Source organism: Nematolebias whitei, chromosome 6 (genome assembly GCF_014905685.2).
Source record: "Nematolebias whitei isolate Nwh7 chromosome 6, NemWhi1, whole genome shotgun sequence".
In the NCBI taxonomy this organism is placed as follows: domain Eukaryota; kingdom Metazoa; phylum Chordata; class Actinopteri; order Cyprinodontiformes; family Rivulidae; genus Nematolebias; species Nematolebias whitei.
In genome coordinates, this window is record NC_056503.1 from 13,479,160 (window position 1) to 13,498,522 (window position 19,363).

At 38.0% G+C, this 19,363-nt stretch overlaps 2 protein-coding genes across 3 annotated transcripts in view; one reads left to right on the forward strand and one right to left on the reverse strand.

Moving 5' to 3' along the window:
• LOC119410519 (SPHK1 interactor, AKAP domain containing) overlaps positions 1-7,716 on the forward strand; it is a 49,644-nt gene extending 41,928 nt beyond the window's left edge. The window contains exons 8-12 of one of the 2 annotated variants that reach the window (XM_037677399.1): positions 1,792-1,950; positions 4,012-4,095; positions 5,534-5,583; positions 6,346-6,533; positions 7,220-7,716. In XM_037677399.1, the coding sequence (XP_037533327.1) occupies positions 1,792-1,950; positions 4,012-4,095; positions 5,534-5,583; positions 6,346-6,533; positions 7,220-7,375 (637 nt within the window). In that variant the 3' untranslated portion in view covers positions 7,376-7,716. The remainder of the gene's footprint in view (positions 1-1,791; positions 1,951-4,011; positions 4,096-5,533; positions 5,584-6,345; positions 6,534-7,219) is intronic. The other variant, XM_037677400.1, reaches the window with a different exon arrangement.
• Positions 7,717-10,641: 2,925 nt separating this feature from the next.
• Positions 10,642-19,363, reverse strand: part of daw1 (dynein assembly factor with WDR repeat domains 1) — a 23,789-nt gene continuing 15,067 nt past the window's right edge. Inside the window, exons 8-13 of the mRNA XM_037677403.1 lie at positions 18,037-18,143; positions 17,817-17,919; positions 16,760-16,874; positions 16,494-16,570; positions 10,898-11,060; positions 10,642-10,705 (exon numbers count right to left, since the gene is read on the reverse strand). Of these exons, the coding sequence (XP_037533331.1) occupies positions 10,671-10,705; positions 10,898-11,060; positions 16,494-16,570; positions 16,760-16,874; positions 17,817-17,919; positions 18,037-18,143 (600 nt within the window). The 3' untranslated portion in view covers positions 10,642-10,670. The remainder of the gene's footprint in view (positions 10,706-10,897; positions 11,061-16,493; positions 16,571-16,759; positions 16,875-17,816; positions 17,920-18,036; positions 18,144-19,363) is intronic.

A 19,363-nucleotide genomic window follows, 5' to 3' on the forward strand; every position in this document is an offset into this window, starting at 1 on the left:
CATACATACATACATACATACATACATACATACATACATACATACATGCATGCACCTACCTGTGTTTAGATGGATGATCTGCAAAAGAAAAATTGTGACAAGGTCAACATAAAATCTTTGGTTAAGAAAAAGTCTCTACCCTGGATTATAAGGCCTTTCTACTTTTGCCATTACCTTCAAGTTGTGAATTAGATGACTCAAGTACTCAGTGTCTTCCATTGGTAACTAGATGGGATTCAAGTCTGGTCTTGCTCAGGACCACTACAAAATGTATTATTTATTTATTTATTTATTTTAACTAGTTTGACAGTTTAAAATGAATGTATATTTTAAGCTTAGAAGTATTCAAGTGCAAATTCTTCTTCAAAATTTTAACATTGTTTCTTAGTGGTTTATGTAAGCTAGAAAACTGATCTTTGAAAGTTTTATTTTCTAGCCCAAATGAGCATTTGGATAAGAAAGTTTCTACAATCAAAATGAACTTGATGGTGATGTATCCATATATTAAATTTATGGTTGTAGCCTATCATGGCAGTCTGTGGGTAAGAAGTGACATCCACTTTATACAGGCCATTAGTCCATCACAAGACCTTGGTGGTGATTGTTAGACCTGAAACCGTTGGTTACGTACTGTAACCCCAGATTCTATGAGTATCAGCATAGCCCTTTAAGGCTGTTCAGTGCAATGCTACGCATATCGGGATAAACCCATCAGCGACAACCTTAAAGGGCAAAGCTTATACGAAATAGAACTTCCTTTGGAACAGGACCCTGGAAGAAAACATCCAGGAGTTGGCAGAAAATATTTTGCTCTTAGGCAAAATTAAACTTTCCAAGTAAGACAATTGTCTTTAACATACATCAATTGTACTACTGTAATGTTAAATGAAAACTCAATAGTCAGTTGTGATCTATGACTTTAGAGGGAACTTAAGAACAATTATCTCAAGTAAGCCTTATAACCCAAAAAGAAACAACCGAAAACCAAGAAGTGACATCCAAAAGACTTGTTAGACAGGGTCATTTTGTACATAGAAAAAATAAACTAAACTAAAATAATTTCTAACAACGTTCCATTATTTTTCATTTGTCTTTTAAAGCCACAAGAAGTTTACATGTTGAAAAAAATGCATGCTAAACAACTAATTTATCTCTATGTACAGTAAGTCTAAAGTAACATCGCAATGTAACCTCATGTATTTCCATAGACTGCATCCTCCAAATAAGCCATATTCAACTGTAAACGAAAGGAGAAGCTGTCAGTCTCACAGGCTTTGAGTGAGTCAGGACATGCTTCTTTCCGCTTCACAGCACATGTAATCCTTGAAACAAGTGGAGTGCATTTGGTTGTCCCTTGTGCGAGAGCGGAACTCAATCATTCTCCTGTTCAATTAAACCTGATTTCCCTCATGAATTGTTGAGGATGGCAACCCTCAAATATCTAATTATGACTTAATTTAATAAGTTTTTAAAAAAAAGAACACCAAAAATTCTATTAGTTCCCAGGTGAAATACAGTTTGTTGATGCATGGAAGACAATGAAATAAATTAGCTTTCTGTTTACATGGTGCCCGGTTGTTTCAGTTTCCAAAGGCTTCTGATTTATAAAATGTTAATGTGTATCATAATGACTATCATAAATGGTCTCAATGCTGATATGAAAAATACTTATTAGCCTAAACAAAAAGAATGCATAAACAAATAAAAACATAAATAGAAGTTTAGCCGACATTGTGCACAACCAGTTGCTGGTCACTCCCACCATTTTGCGGTTTGCTCTCCTCCTGGCAGTGAGAGGGACAAACCAGCTGCTGTGGTGGCTGCAGTAGTGAAGAGGGACAAACGTTCAATGAGTGCTAGCAGTGAAGAGAGCATGGGGAGCTGGTCTCATGTAACCCCTGAAGATGATCCACACGAGGAGACCAGTAGTTTTATCCAGCTGAGTGAGGGGTCAGTAACCATCGCTCCTCGGTGCTGCTCCAAATGCCGTTGTGCCCACCCTCACCCCACCTCATTGGACCATTGCTACAGTGTGCCAGTGCCAGCTGACTCTCTCCCCCCACACCAGCTACAGTATAACAGTGCTTTGCAAAAAATAAAGCCATACAAGGGCTTGACTCTGCCTACTCTTCAGATTACTAGTATTAGGCTGCAGTGCTACAGAACTATGTTTCATACTAAATGTTCAGCGTGGAACAGTCACTACATTTTCTTGTTTGCATTTAATGATGATACAAGCTGAAATTAAATGTCCTAATTTGCTACTAAAACAAGTAATGTGCCTCAATAATGGCCCAAATATTAGCTGCATGCTCATTTATATTTCCTTCCACAGCCGTTGACATATGGCCTCGTCCACACAGGAACAGTTTTTAAGTCAATAATCTTTCATTTATCATTTTTAAAAAATGTCCTTTTATATACAGCACTTTTTCTAGAAATGCGGCGCAGTTGGTAGAGCTGCTGCCTCTCAGAAAGCAGGTTATCCCGGTTCAAATCCAAGCCGGGGGCCTTTCTGGGTGGAGTTTGCATGTTCTCTCTGTGCATGTGTGGGTTATCTCCGGGTACTCCGGTTTCCTCCCACAGACCAAAAACATGCAAGTTAGGCTGATTGGTAACTCTAAATTGTCCCTAGGTGTGAGTGAGAGAGTGAATGGTTGTTTGTCTCGTTTGTCTCCGTGTGTCCCCTGATGGACTGGAGACATTGTCCAGGATGTCCCCCGCCTCTGGCACAGTGATGGCTGGATATGGGTACCAGTGACCCCTGCAACCCGAAAACGAAGAAATGGGTAAAGATAATGGATGAATGGATGTCCTAATTTGCATGGGAATACCCAAAAGCAACCCAAAACCTTGTATACCAGACCAGTTCATATCACTGTAACGATGCCACAAAAACACACCGACAGGAACCAAGGTGTGGGGCATGCGTACACAAAGCTAACACACCGGGGGTAAAACATAAACACAGCAAGAAGAAGATGACTCAGGTCATAGGGTAAATTAGAGGTGGGTATATGACATCATCATTTTCAAACGGTTGCATTTTAGTTGTCTGCACACACAAAAAATGAAAGGGTGGCATTCTAATTTTTCACTCTGGAACTTAAAACAAAAAAAAGAAAATACAACTTTTGGGCTCTTAAAACACTCTTTCTAGTGTGGCCACAAGCCTCAACTCATATAAATGAAATTTTTGCATATACACAAACATTTATAAAAACTGTTACAGTGTGGACAGCCTGAAAATTAATCAGAGGAAGAAGAGTGATAGTGTCATGTGCTCAGTGTAGCAGTGATATTAGGGTGATTTCTGCATTTACAGTAACAACTATTGCTCCTTGCCAGCACCTGATTTTCCTGCTTACTATAAAGCCTGTATCTCACTGGACTGTGACTAATGGTGACAAATCATGAAGGGGCTTCCAAAACGCCTCATGACATTCACGAGGATTCAACATGTGAAAGTCCAAGGACCTCTGTGTCGTGTCACTGACATTTTGAACGTTTGATAAATTCCTGACACAATACTTCAAATCACAAATCAAATCACAAAGTCATCACAAGTGTTTGGAACCCATCTTGAACTTTTTTATTTTAGTTTCTTTGAAAGTTCAAGAAATGTGAGATGAATGTGGGAGTGTTAGGTGACATATGAAACCAACTATGCATACCTACATCTAATTTTGTGTCTAACTATAATGGCCAACAATCTCAGTCCAATGAGGTACAAGTTGAAAAGCCACTCATCCCTAATCCATATTGTAACACAAAGGTGGAGCCTTCAGCCCTGCCTGTCCACCCTACCCACTTCAACTAAACCTCCTCCTCATCATAATCAGAAGCTTGTTTTGTTCCAAAATGTCCCAGCCATCACATCTACTTCAGCTATAGCTGCTTTTTTCATGCTGACCACCGGCTAATAACATTACATGTATTGTTGTCTTTGACTTTTGCTTTTATCAAACAGCATGATATTAATTTTATTTTGTTTTTTTCTTTCTACTGCAGGAATGGTACTAGTAGCACATCAAGCCTCGGTCTGGTTGACCTGGAGGCCTTTTCAGATGCTCCTACTCAGAGCACATTGATCAGGTATATTCTTCCACCTGAGTTAAATTAGTGCTGGGGTTGATTTCTTTTAACAAAAGTAGCAGATAGCGTGCCACTTTTTTCTTGTGTTCTCACTCTGAAAGATGGACATATCTCTCATCAGATAATGATGAGATCCCTCTCCTGCCTCCCCTCCCGTGCTTGGCCCTTTGTCTTGTGCAACCTTCTTCAGAGCCCCTTTTAGCATACCTTCCGACTTGTAAACTATGAATTTGTTCAGCTGGTCTCTCAATGCAGTTGATCAAATTTTCTCAACAAGAAGACAGGCTGAAGGAGAGCCCTCTTACCCCAGAAACATAATTGGATTTATGATAACTGGATTCTACTTTTTGGAATTGGTGGAAATCTGGATTGTCAACAAATTTGAAAACGTCAGCAGCTGTTTAAGCTGTCTGGTATGTGTTTGCAGGGCTCGGAAACACTTAGACTCTGTGTGAACAATCTGTGGACCTGTACCAGAGCTGAGCAGGCAGGACTGTGGGACTTTGTGGCAGTGTTCATGGATGGTTGGAAGGAATAGGTCTTGGAGAAGTTTGTAAGCCCGACTTTGCAATAAGTAATCACAATTTGGCTGTTTGGAGTCGCCATGAGATGTACTAGCGAGACTGTAAAAGATGTTGAAATCTGAGTCTGGCCCTGGCCTTGGAAGGCTGACTATCTCAATTTTCTCCTTGGATGTTATGAAAAAAGAGACGCTCTTCCCCATTACTGCCACCCTCCCCCGACCCTTATCAGAGTGGACTGGCTGAGAGACATTGTACCATCTTTATCAGGACTATGGAAACTATCTGGAAGTGTTCATGGACAATCTCACCGTCTTGCCGTCCTCCCCCCCGCAAAATGTATTGTCTTTCTATGTTGCTTACTGAGGTAGACTGTTTTGCTTCCTTACACTGTGCCCTGTGTCAAGGACACGGTGTGAGAGGTCTTTTTTTATACCTTGTCTCCTCATGTTTTCTTCCCCTTGTCTTGTCTAAGTGATAAGGGCAGCGCTTCATAGAAAGCTGCAGCCCCGGTACACTTCGTCTATCCTTCAGACGGCTGTACGGAACAAAATTACGCTGTACTTAACTGTGCAATGACTAAAAGTTAAAGTTGATTCTGAATATAGAAATAAAAGATGCCAATTTCTCTAAGGCTTGCAGCGTTCATTATTTTAATTCTTTATATTCTCCCAAAAAGACTGAGCTCTAAAACGTTTAAATAAAAAGAACAATGTAATATTTGAATTAATAAAACAAGATGTAAACTGTTCATTTTTGCTTTAAAGCTGTGTTTTTAGGAAATTACCAGTAGAAATTGACAAGTGTCTTTCTGTTCTATGTTGTCCATTGCTGCATGTTTCCTGTCTCAGACATTTCAACTTAAAGGTTCTATTCTTGGCAAAAAAAATTCATTTTTAATATTTATCTCCTTGCAGTGAGGTGAAAGATAAAGGCCAGCAGGCAGAAAGCAAAATCAGTGTTTTCGGTAAGAGTGATCAGAGATTCCTATGAGAATAAATTTCATCTCATCTCACTCTCCACCATCATTACCACCAAACTTAGTACACAGACTTTGTACAAGATTTTATTTTTTTTAACTGAGGTCACACCTTTTTTTCCCACATGTTATACCTATTCATTTTTTTTGCTAGAACATCAATCAAAATACAACTCAGGTTGACTCCAAAATGTATGGACACTTACACGATCGCATGTGTTTCATGGCAGCAGCTGCTATGAAAGACTTAACTAGTCATACAGCTTACCTGACCAGAAATATGTTATTGTTATATGTGGTTCTGTGTGGTTGTTCCAATTTTAAACCTGTTTCAGTTTATGCCACTCATGCAATTTGCAAATAAACCTTTCTCTTTGTTTTTTTCTCTGTTACCATTCCATATATATGGACAAACAACATAACACATTAGGCACGTATTCCTCTAATCAATCAACAATTTCCAACTACACAAAACAAGCCCCTGGTGCATAAGTGTTTCACAATTAAGGTCATCTTTGGTGATTTATACTTTTTTCAAAGCAATAGTAACACCAAGATAAATGCATTTTATAAAGCTCAAACAAACTCTATAATTAAATGCAAACTTTTCTGTTTGAAGTTCTAGCAAAAGAACAGAATCCATTGTGTCTCAGTGCAGTACCAGTACTTTGATGGTTAACAGAGTATAGAAGTTTTTTTTACGCAGGGATGAGCTCTTGCACAGTACATCACTTTCCTTTGATCTTTCAGGGAGCACTCCAGGAGCTCCAGCAGGCGTCGGCAGCAGCAACCTCAGGCAGCTTTTAGTTGTAAACTGTGACCTCGAGCAGGAGTGCATGGACTATGAGCTCAGAGTGGCCCTGCAGTGGATCGCTGCCTCAGAATTGGGACTTCCTGCTCTCTACTTCAGGAAGACCAAAGAGAAAAAGGTTGCAAAGGTAAAAACAGTTACAAAGTACATTAAAACAGCAGTTTACCTGAGTATGTATTGAATTTTAGTTACAAGGCCACATTACCAACTGTGTTACTTTATCACTAAAATAAAACTGTTATAGCTGTAGCTCAGATATTTTGAAGTAGGAGTTTATAGAAAGGCTATGAGTAATTATTATCTTACTTGTTGTAGATGGCTCTGTGAGCAACCTAAATTAGGGAAATGATGTTTATTTATGACTTGACTGACAAGCTAATGGCTATTCCAAGTGTGGTCAAGACCAAAGAGATCGTTGCCTTCCTAAAACAACTCCAGTCGCAAACATTTTATCGAGGTTCATCCAAATGTTAACACAGACATTTATATTGTGGTCACTTTTACATAACATTGTGGTTCCCAACCCAGGTCCCTGAGGAACACCATCCTGCATGTTTTAGTTGTTTCATGCTTTGACACACCTGATGGGTTATTAACAGGCTTCTGCAGAACAGGGGAGTATAATTAAAACATGCAGGATGGTGTTCCTCAGGGACCAAGGTTGGGAACCATGATATAGTTGGTAAAATCATAATTGTCCATAACTTTTCAACGGATCTCCACCTCAAACATTTTGAGCTGTCCTTTTAAAGGTAATAGTTTATACACTCATACAGATTATTGTCGTTTTAGCTTTGATCTGTTTTCTCTCAGTTTCAGAGGGTGGTCCACTTGATGGCTCAGAAGGCGTGGCGGATTGCAGACCTGTTCGGCGCTGTGGTTCAGTTCTGTAAGCTACACGAGACCGAGGAAGAGGTGGGACGGTCTCTCCAGGCCAGCCTGTTTGACTGGCTTCTGGAAACAGTTTAGAGACAGATTAACTGCAAACAGAAACACACTCGCTCACTCTTCATAGCATAATCGCAGTTCGTCCTTAAGTGTCTGCCCAACATAGTCGCACCACACCAAGTGTCTCTTACTGCAAGCTGACTATACAGCTTAGTCGGCAAACTTGAGAAATTTATCTCGCCTGATCTTTGAGTCAAAAAGTCTCCCTTTAACTAAAGCATGTTGTTGTTTTCAGATTTTTCTCTCTAGTAAGCTACACACAAACTGTACAGAATAAACACGAGCTAATAAAAAAAAAAAAATCACAGCTAAAGTATGTATTGATTTATTGATTCCAAATCAACACCTAGTGGGCCAACGACCAACAGAGAATAGGAAAATCAGGTTACGTGTTGCTCACAAGTCACATGCTGAAACCTCTTGTGTCCAAACGGTTTAAACGAGTCCCAAAAAGCTTTGTCAATTTGTTCTTTCCATTTAGATTCTGCTTATTTGCTTTCAGCAAAACACTTATATGTCTTTATTGTCTTCACTGGCCAATGTATCACCTCTGTTGTGACTATTCTGACATTTATTTCTAAGTAAATCTGTGATTTTCTTACCGTTTCTTGAGAAGTGATTATTTTGGATAGCTGTAACTGTAAATACTGTAGATTTGGAACTGTTGCACCTTGGAGTAGTGGACTGCTCTCTTTAGCTTTTACTCTGTCCAAAAGACAACGTCAGGTTTGTAATGTTGAATTTGTATGTGGAGTTAGTCTGTCTATTTCTCTACTTAGTGATAAATTTGTGTTACATCAACGTCGAAAGGAAAAAAAAAACAAGCACACGTTTCAGCTATCAACTCTGTCACAGTAGAACTGAATGTATTTATCTTTTGACATGAATAAATTTCTGTGATGTGAAGAATGAGTGATCTGGGTCTTGTTTACCGCTCAGCAGAAGGATCATCAGATCAGGTCTTTACCTGCAGACAGACATGTCTGTCCAGCTGCCGTGTCTGATTCTGTTATAAACACGGAACAGGCGCCTTGTTTTTGTTGTTGTTTGTTTTGCAAGACAAAGCTAAAATTCACTGATATTTCCCCCTCTAAAGCATAAAAATGTGTGCACAGCAAATGTGCTCTTTTATCATAAAGGTTAAACTTTTATTAAGGTATATGTACAGATAAGTCAGGGGTCTGCAACCTGCGGCTCTGGGGCCACATGTGGCTCTTTGGTCCCTCTGCAGCGGCTCCTTCAGGCTTTGACCAAAATCAAAACTGAATTTTATTTAAATTATTGCCAACAATGAAAATGGCTAGTTTTATCAGATTTCCTGTCATTTTCAAATATATGAAGAATAGTACAAATACAAGGCGTAAAACACATGGACTACATCATGCTAGTAGTTTGTTAGACACTTTAAGTCAACTTCCAGTCTCACAGCGAGATCTTTCTCTGAAAACCACCAGAATGTTTTGGAATATCTTTAAGACAAGCTGCTGAGAAGGAATATGATGAGTATCTTTGATAACACTAAGAATAAAATGCAAAAAACAAAGTCAAAGTAAACAAAAGTATTTATTTTTCTTTAAAATGTAACTGGATATCCAACAAACTGGCCTAATTTTATATCGTCTTTAATTTTATGCTTTAAGTGGGAAACTTAATTCTTCAACAAATAAGAGTTCACATCGGCCTGCAGAGTTCAGTGTTTTAACTTTTATAAAGTTGTTCAAAATTATATATTTTTTTCTTTCTTTACATGAATCTGGTCTTTTATTTTGTAATAAAATGTAAAAAGATCAATACATGTTAATAATAGACATTTTTAGTTTTATAATATCACCCCCTACTGGCTGGAAAAGCCTTCTCCAGCAAACTTCTAGTGGTCCATGGGCCACCAGTTGACAGTACACAGCTGTAGCAGGTTTTGCAGCTCCAGACACGTCATAGTAAGAAAAGTGGCTAAATTATTTTTATCGCAAAGGTTGCAGAACCCTGAGATAAGTGATAACAAGTTATATCAATTATAATAGTTATAATTATGAAACTCATCTGGTCCTTTGAAATGATGTAAATGCAACTTCAGATGAGCAAAAATAGATGAAGTATTGCATATGATCAATAATTATTGTAAACCACAATCCAGAAAAAGATGCATTAAAAACTCAATAGAGCAAATATTTAGTATTTTCTTTAACCACCTTTAAGTTATAGTTTGAAATATTTAGTTTGACCTCCTCAGTTTCTCATATTGTTGTGTTGGTTGAATTTTGACCCACTCTTTGTATAATGTTGCTTCAGTTCGTTAACATCCAGCTCTCCCATAGTGCCAGGAAAGCATTTTATTTAGGGTAAAACTTGGGCTTTGACTACATAAGTTACTATATTCGGATGTTTTTTGTATTTTTGCATAACCCTTTTTTTTTCTTCCACATTTTAAATTAACTCAAATTTGTCTCTTTAATACTTTAATATGTAGAGGAGTTTGTGGTTGATACAAGAACTTTAAGGTATTCAAGTCAAGCATTTGCAAAAAAAACCTCAAGTCATTCACCCCTCTATCAGCTTTTCTACAGAGGACGTGCTGCACGTTTATGTGAAAATAAACGTGCAGCATTTGTTCAGTCTGTTTTGTTGTTATAATGTCATGAACTTTAACATTCAGCACGCTGCACACTACAGAGTTAGAGATGTTGCTTATTTTGACCAGGTTCTCTGAGTCTCAGACAGTCTGACCTTCAGGTGAACTTGCTGCGATGTACATTTATGAGAGCTCAAGTGTTTTTCTCTTGTGAATAATTGGTTCACTCTGCGGAATGATGAACTTTGAATTGTTTGAAAATGGCCCTTTAAGCCTCCTCAAATAGACAGGCAGCAAAAAAGACTTTTCTAAGATCATTTCTGATTCGTATACTTTTTGTTTTCATGTCATGATGTGTATAATCACAGATCTGTAAGGGCATATTCTGTTTATATTTTATTTTTTTGTAATTTATACAGACTGGCATGCAACTAGTTGTTGGGGAACAACACAATTGAGAATTAGGGTGTGGTGCAAACTACAGGAAACATTTGATTAATTAAATTTTATTTGAACAAATTAATTGGACCGTATTTTAACAGTCAGTTGTTTTAAAAAAAAAAAGTTTTTGGTGCACATTTGAACATCGAGCTCATTATTTATACCCTTCATACGTCACACTTACAGAATTTGTAAAGAAGTCTTTATTTCTTTGTGACAACAGGTTCTTTTTGAGCTGGTCATCCACACTTGATATTTGTATCCATGTTTCTGTGCTCCCGAGTCACCGATGGGTTGAGCGACAGGTCAGTACCAGATTCGACAAGTATTATCTTTGCTGCCTGCAGAGGAGCACACACATACACAGGTGGTTGCACAGAGGAACTCAGCTGCATGCTTCTCATCTGATGTTTGCAATTAAGCACTTCTGACATCTGGCATGGTGAGTTTTATTTACCCCTCAGGGTGATGTTTTAACCGTGGTGGGATGTCGGATTAAAATGTGACTGCCAGAGGTGGCGTCTCGGTGGTACCTGTAATAATTGTGTCACCCTCGTAGTTAAAAACACTAGAAAAGATCTCGTCCGTGTGGCCCTCCAGGACTTGAAGGCAGGTTCCAGACTGAACGTCCCACAATCGTGCCGTCTTGTCTGCGCTGGCAGTCAGGACCCTGCTGCCCTGGGGGCTGAAGCAGATCTACACAGAGACATAGAAGAGGTGAGCACTTGTGACCAACAGAGTGTTAAATTAGAACGTTGGGTAGAAATAGTGGATAAACAATGTGAAAGGAAATAGGTGAAGTAAAACTTTTTTGATGTTTTAGAAACAAAGTAATTTGAGGTACAACATAAGACTAGCTAGAGTTATAAAATTGTGAAAAATCATGCAAATTTTATTTGAAAGCACACTGAAGACCACATCTAGCAAAGCCCTGGCAACATTTGAGACAAATTTAAGTGTTCTCATACATTTGGATGAAAAACGCTGCTCAAGCAGTCTCGAAGTACGGAAACAAAATTGAGAAAGACTTGACGTAGTTTCAAAATGCCCACGACTATGTGACTATTTTGCAAGAATTTTTTTTTAACATATTCAAACTTCATGCAACATGAGAATAAGAGTCTGTAACTCACAAGAAACACTGAGAACTCCCGTGAATCTTTCAAGACATCTTTCAGAAATTCCCTCGTAAATGTGTTCGCAATTTGTCACCACCATTCACAGCCCAGTAAGATGCTGGCTTTAGTGGAAATGATTGAAAAAAATATAAGGTAATCGTACTACAGCTCAGAATTAGTAATCCCTTATAGCCTAACAATAAGAGAAGGATCATATCAAATAAGCTCTAGATGGCCTTTACTGTCAAGAGTGTCTTTAATAATAATAAAAATTAAAAAAAAGTTAATAAAACTTTAAATTGATAATAAAGGATAAGGCAGAAATCAAATTTCAAACTTAATGTACCATATTTTTTGGCCTACAAGTCACATTTTTTGCAATATTTGCATGCCCTGCGACTTATACCTGGAAGCAACGTATTTATGGATTTTTTTTCCATATTTATAAACCAATTTTTGGCTGAGATATGACCGTTTTCATTCATTCTGACTGAAAATATTGAACACTACCATTTTCAGCCACTAGATGGCACTTGAGTAGTATGGCATGTCATTGTAATAGGTAAAAATGGCTATTAATGACACAATCGGCTTGCCATAGTCTGCCACTGTCGTCCAGCTCGCTTGGAGCAACTGTCAAATCAGCTGCATTTCTCTGCATCGCCGCATCAAAATGCAGCTGATTTGACCAGTGAAGTACATTTATGAAGTACAAGTTAAACTGAGACACACCTTTACTGTAATGTCGAGCAAATAAATAATTGTTTTAGGTGCTTATCTTGTTAAATTTCGATGAAACGCACAGTGTTCCTCCTTCCTTTTTGCTCTGTCTGCGCATTCCCGGAGCACCGAGGCAGCGAATACTTTTGAAATACAGCTGATCTGACCGTTAAAGTCCTTTTATTAAACAAACGTTAGACTGAGACACGCATGTACTATAAAGTCGGGCAAACAAATAATTGTTTTTAAGTGTTAATCTTGTTCAATTCTTGTTCAAATCTTTCAGTGAACGCTCCCGCGGCCACCATATCGATTTTTGGCACAGCACCGGCCCACATTTCCGGGTTGTCAATGGTGACATGCAACAATCGCGACGCGTCAGCGGTGACACATAATGGATGTGACGTATACAGCAAAGTGACGTATTTATGGATTTTTCCACTTACTTTACGTTTCACATATTTGGACTCATGCGACTTATACTGATACGACAGAACGACATGTACGACAGAAAATACGGTACTTGAAAAGTGGCTAAATATAAAAGCTAAAGGCTGGAGCAGGATAAAAATAGAGGCTCTAATGAATTTGAAAATTAAGAGAATGTGAATTTCAGTGGACAGAAAATAAAAAATGGGCACAAATATAAATATCTGAACAGCATAAACTTTACGTTATGCTGAGTTGTAAAGCTCTTTAGAGCGTTGTCTCTAAAAATAGGTGCTGTATAAACTGGCATGTCAAAGAGGATGTTTGGATGCTCTGATCTATATTGTTACTTAATGAAACAGTCATAATGGCATTTTTCTCATTTATTCTTCCACTGTGTGAGCGTCCATCTTGTGGTCATTCTATTGTACTTAGATCTAACATGATTAGATTACATTCACAACTAGATCTTTATGTTATACCATGAGCAAAATATTTCATTTCAGAGAGGATTTTTCCATTAAGAAGCTTGACTCAAGATCCCCCCCCCCACACACACACACACACACACACACACATGCAAAGCTAATGGTGCATCTAAGATGAGAATAATTTCCTTTATTATTATGTATGAAAATGAAAATCTTGTGAATTCCTGGCATGAAAATCAGTATGAAAATACTCCAAAAACCACTTGGAGACACATTCTTGTCTTTAGAATCAGCTTCATTTTGTTAATAGTCCATCATTTATATTTTTTCCTAAATAACAGAAAGATTACCAAGATTAACGGGTAATAAAGGATGCGAGGACATAATGAAATCAACAGGAAAGGCATACTTAGCTGAAATAGAATGAAAGATCTGTGAAAATGGTAAAAATGTATGCAGGAGGGTGGGGGAAGTGTCCTGTTAGGAAGAGATTAGTGTCATAATCCTCTGGAACGATCATCTATCCAGGCTGTTGGTGTTACTTTTACTGACGGTCTGTGTTTCAGGAAAGACATTCAGAAAGAACCCCTCTGAGCCACATGCATGCATAGCTAATGGAAAAATCACTTTTATCAAAGAACAGGGTCAGTACTTAGCCAGACATACATAAATAATGCAAAACGTGTCAGTTTGACTTCACAAATCCCTGTAACACAAGGTTATGTTTTTTTTTCAGACTATGGGATTTATGTTATGAAATGTAATACTCAGGTTGAAATGTACAAAGTGATGGTACAAGATCAAAGTGACAGTTTGGGACTGAAACCAGCGCTGCTCTCTTCACTTCAGCAGTACTATTTTTAAAGCATTATAAATAAATAATAAATTCTTATTAGTGATACATTTATATTTATATATTTTAGCATAGCATTGATGTACACTGGAGGCCAGGGGTCTGCAACCTGCAGCTCTGGAGCCACATGTGGCTCTTTGGTCGCTCTGCAGCAGCTCTTTCAAGCTTTGACCAAAACTAACATAAAACTGAATTTATAGGACGTTATCCAACAAAAAATGACTAGTTTTAGCAGTTTTCCTGTCATTTCCTTTGCAAATATATGGATACTAGTACTAATACACAGAGGAAATAGTACTAATACACAGAGGGAATTATACACCCTTTAAAATTATGCTTTATTTCTTCAAAGTAGGATACTCAATTTCTCCACAATAAAAAAACAAAACAAAACAACACGTAAGTGTTTTTAAAACTGTTTTAAAACACATTAAACAGTTCATTGTTTTAGGATGTTTTTTTTTAAATGGAAAAATAATATTTTATTCTTTACAAGAATCCAGTCTTCTGTGATATACTTGTGACCTGGATATGGGCACCAGTGAGCCCCGTAACATGAAAAGGAAGAAGCGAGTAAAGATGATGGATGGATGGATGGATGGATGGATGGATGGATGGATGGATGGATGGAATCCAGTCTTTCCTTTTGTCTCAAAATGTAAAAATATCAATAAATGTTAACAATCATTGGATGTTTATAATGTCACGCCTACTGGCCAGAAAAGCTCCCTCTAACAAACTTAAACTGGCCCATGGGCCACCAGTTGATAATGTCAATTGTAGCAGGTTTTGTGGCTCTGGACACGTTTAATTTAGTGAATGAAGGGACAGAAATGGCTCTTTTGATCATAAAGGCTGCAGACCCCTGGTGTAGGCTAATATTACATTTAAAATTAGGACCACTGAAAATTATTTTTTCTACATGCAAATTACATGTAATGGAAACAATTGGGCAGCACGGTGACGCAACTGGTAGAGCTGCTGCCTCTCAGCGAGCAGGTCCTTGGTTCAAACCCCGGTCCAGGGGCCTTTCTGGGTGGAGTTTGCATGTTCTCTCCGTGCATGCGTGGGTTTTCTCCGGGTACTCCGGTTTCCTCCCACAGACCAAAAACATGCATGTTAGGCTGATTGGTAACTCTAAATTGTCCCTAGGTGTGAGTGAGAGAGTGAATGGTTGTTTGTCTCGTTTGTCTCTATGTGTCCCTGTGATGGACTTGCGACCCATCCAGGATGTACCCCGCCCCTCGCACAGTGATTGCTGGACATGGGCACCAGCGACCCCCGTGACCCAAAATGGAATAAGCGGGTAAAGAAAATGGATGGATGGATGGATGGAAACAATTGGCTTATTTAAAAGTAGTGAGCTAAAAGGCTGAAATTATTTTACACAACAGATTTATGAATTGCTGCTTTTTACTAATTCATGATGCCAATCCTAATATTGGATCTTTATTTATATCATAGAGGTTTTAGCATCAGCCCAGTTATTTGCAATGTTAAATTGCAGAACATTTTAAATATTTTAGCTATTAGTTTAAAGGTTTTATTGTTTGCCGATGACGGTCATTAGAGATAAGTAATATTTTTGGAGGGGTGTTTTGTGGAGTTATTATCAGTAATCCATATTTTACCAGCAGTAACCAGTCTATTCACTTGAAGAGAAATTCTCTCGGTGGAGACGAGCTAACGGCTAATCAGAGCAACTCCACATCCTGCACAGATTCCTGCCATCTTTAAACAACTCCAGTCCAAAGGTTTTCATAACCACTCAGTATTTTATAAATCTTTACGCCTCAAATATTTTTGCATTTGATGGTGATTTACAGTGTATAAGGTTATTTACTCCAAAGTCTTACTATGGTCTAAGAACAATAATAGTTCATGTGAAACTTGTGCTGCAAACAGACAGTGTTAGGCATAACGAGGCAAATTATCTGGTGGGGGAAAAACAGCAAAAACTCAATGAAAGAACATTTGGTTGAATATCTATGAAGATTTTGATATTGGATTTGTTTTAAAATGACAGCAATCCACTTGAGTTTTGACCTCACTTGGCCATTAGCTCATCCTCAGAGAGAATTTGTGCCTGGTGTTCCAATCTGAGAACACTTGGAGGGACTTCTACTGCACAGATACTACAATATATTTTCTTATATTTTGATTTTTCCTTTGTGAATCAATGAATTATGCAGTGTTCATCTACGTCTAATGAAAACATCCATAGAATACCACTTTAAATATCAAAATATTGCTTTGTGGCACAAAATCGTCATGTCTGTTTGATTTTAATTTTATTATAAAGAAAATATTGGTTTACATTTTGAAAATCAGCATTTTAAACTTAATGTGAAACCTCGTCACTGTTGTAGCTTTGGTAAAACTGAGTCCGGAATAAAGTGGACAAAATTTAGCAAACAGAGCCAAACTTTTTGTTTCTAGTTTGTATTAAATGGATTTATACTTTTATATTATCAACTATAAATTGACTGCAGAATGGAGCAGAGTAATGTAAATTTAACCCACTCAGTTGTGACATTGCACATCTCTTGAAATAGTTACTTTGGATTTGCGAGCATACCTTGGAAATTTCTCCACGATGTCCCCTCAGCGTGACGAGACACTCGTGTGTGGTTGCACTGAATACTCGAGCTGTGCCTGAGGGAGACACAGACAGATTAACCCTTTAGTGTTCATGCTTTACACTGAATATCACAACATTTAAAAAAAAAAACACTACACATAAGCATCTGCAAAATATAAAAACTGGATATTTAAAGCCAACGTTAATTATAATAAAATGATTTATTACCATTGCGACTTGAAATACTGTGTAATGTGTCTCACCATCAGCAGAAGCAGTGGCGATGAGCTGACCACTTAAATCAAAACACACGTCCAACACCTCCTGTGTGTGTCCAGCCAGGGTGGCAACACACTGCCCACCTACAGCCTCCCACAACTACACAAAGCACAAGTCAGCCTTATTTAGTTGATCATAACAACCATATTGTGTTCAAAAAAGGCAAAAATCAAACAGGACTAGAGATAAAACAAAGACATACATGTTTCTTTATTAGCATTAAGTAACCTTGTTTCACAAAAAATGTACATAGATGTTAAATAAATAAAATCCACAATGATTTGCATTGCATTTATAACCAATAATACAAGCATATCATATGTTAAAATAAAAAAAATACAGTTTTTATATTCACTTAAAATTTGATGCGGCAGAAGGCACCAATTACTATGATTTTTTTTTTTTTTTTTTCCGATTGTTTCTTCTTTTAGAAATAATTTAAATTAATTTGAGTGTTTTGAACATTAAAAATCTTTTATTATTCTGGAAATATCTTTGCCCAAAAGTGTGGAAAAAAAAAATCAAACCTACACGTTCTCACACAAGAGTTACTCAAACACACAAGACTCAAAATATACTGCATGTTAGCATTTCGTCTGAGACGCTTTTATTTTAGCTGTTCTCTACCCCCATCCCCCCCACACCACCCCACCCCCCCAAGCGGTGCAGTGAAGTGGAGGATTTATACTTGTAAGTATGAGTCATCTGGCATAATTAATGAAGTCAACTTGAATTTTTCTCCTGGAACTGACAGAAACCTTAAAGACAGGAAGGGGTGAGAGGCGGAGAGAGAGAAATAGAGGTGTATATTGTGGGACATGAGCCATTTCTTTCAAACACCTACAAAACCTTTTCAATTAGTTTCAAACTTTAGGTGACGGAATATGAATAATCTTCTGTTTTTGTGAGTCACAAATATTATTGTTTGGTGAAGTGAGATTATAGAGTAAATACAAACAGTTATATAAAATGAATTAGATAGTATGTAAAGAAAAGCATGCTCATATTGTCAAAAATGGGTTTCCAAGATGATGGTCTTACCTTACTGGTTTTGTCCATGGAACCTGAAACTATCAGGGAGCAATCCCAGTTAAACTGAGCGTTACTGATTTCTCCTACGTGACCAATCAAAGTGTGCATACGACTAGGATGAAAACAGAAGAAAGCAGCATGTATTTACTTGTGCAGTATTTTGTAATGTTTAGTGTAGAGTACACTGTAAGTGGCGGGTCATGAACAACGATGATAATATACTGTTGACCTTTTGGAAGCAACATCCCATATAGCAACTGTGTGGTCAAAGGAACCAGTGATGAGTTGACTGCCCACTGTGTCAAAGCACAACGAGAGCACCTCTGCCGTGTGACCCTGGAAGGAATTAAAGAAAGTGCATTGCCTTTTACAGTTATTTTTACTTTCTTTGTTTTTATATGCTTTGGTCTTTGATGAGCATTGACTGAAAACAAACATGTAAAAGACAAAGTGAAGACTAAAAATAATCCTTATAATATAAAGCACTCTCACAGCGATCAGTCTACACTGAGTCGTTGTGATATTAGAAGCTTAAAGAACGAGCAAGTTGAGCCTCACTGAGACAGAACCAGCAAACCCATTACATTCTACTGGAGATCTACAAACCGGATTCCAAAAAAGTTAGGACACTAAACAAATTGTGAATAAAAACTGAATGCAATGATGTGGAGATGGCAAATGTCAATATTTTATTTGTAATATAACATAGATGACAGATCAAAAGTTTAATCTGAGTAAATGTAACATTTTAAAGGAAAATATGTTGATTCAAAATTTCACAGTGTCAACAAATCCCAAAAAAGTTGGGACAAGTAGCAATAAGTGGCTAGCAAAAGGAAATTGAGCATATAACAAACAGCTGGAAGACCAAGTAATGCTAATTAGGTCAATTGAAAACATGATTGGGTATAAAAAGAGTTTCTCAGAGTGTCAGTGTCTCTCAGAAGCCAAGATGGTAAGAGGATCACCAATTCCACCATTGTTGCACAGAAAGATAGTGCAGCAATACCAGAATGGTGTTACCCAACGTAAAATAGCAAAGACTTTGAAGTTATCATCATCAACCGTGCATAACATCGTCAAAAGATTCAGAGAATCAGGAACAATCGCTGTGCGTAAGGGTCAAGGCTGTAAAACTCTACTGGATGCTCGTGATCTCCGGGCCCTTGAACGTCACTGCACCTCAAACAGGAATGCCACTGTCAAGGAAATAACAGAATGGGCTCAAGAATACTTCCAGAAAGCATTGTCAGTGAACAAAATCCACCGTGCCATCCGCTGTTGCCAGCTGAAACTCTACAGTGCAAAGAGGAAGCCATTTCTAAGCAAGCTCCACAAGCTCAGACATTTGCACTGGGCCAGGGGTCATTTAAAATGGAGTGTGGCAAAATGGAAGACTGTTCTGTGGTCAGATGACTCACGATTTGAAGTTCTTTATGGAACACAGGGACGCCATGTCATCCGGACCAGAGAGGACAAGGATAGCCCAAGTTGTTATCAACGCTCCGATCAGAAGCCTGCATCACTGATGGTATGGGGTTGCATGAGCGCTTGTG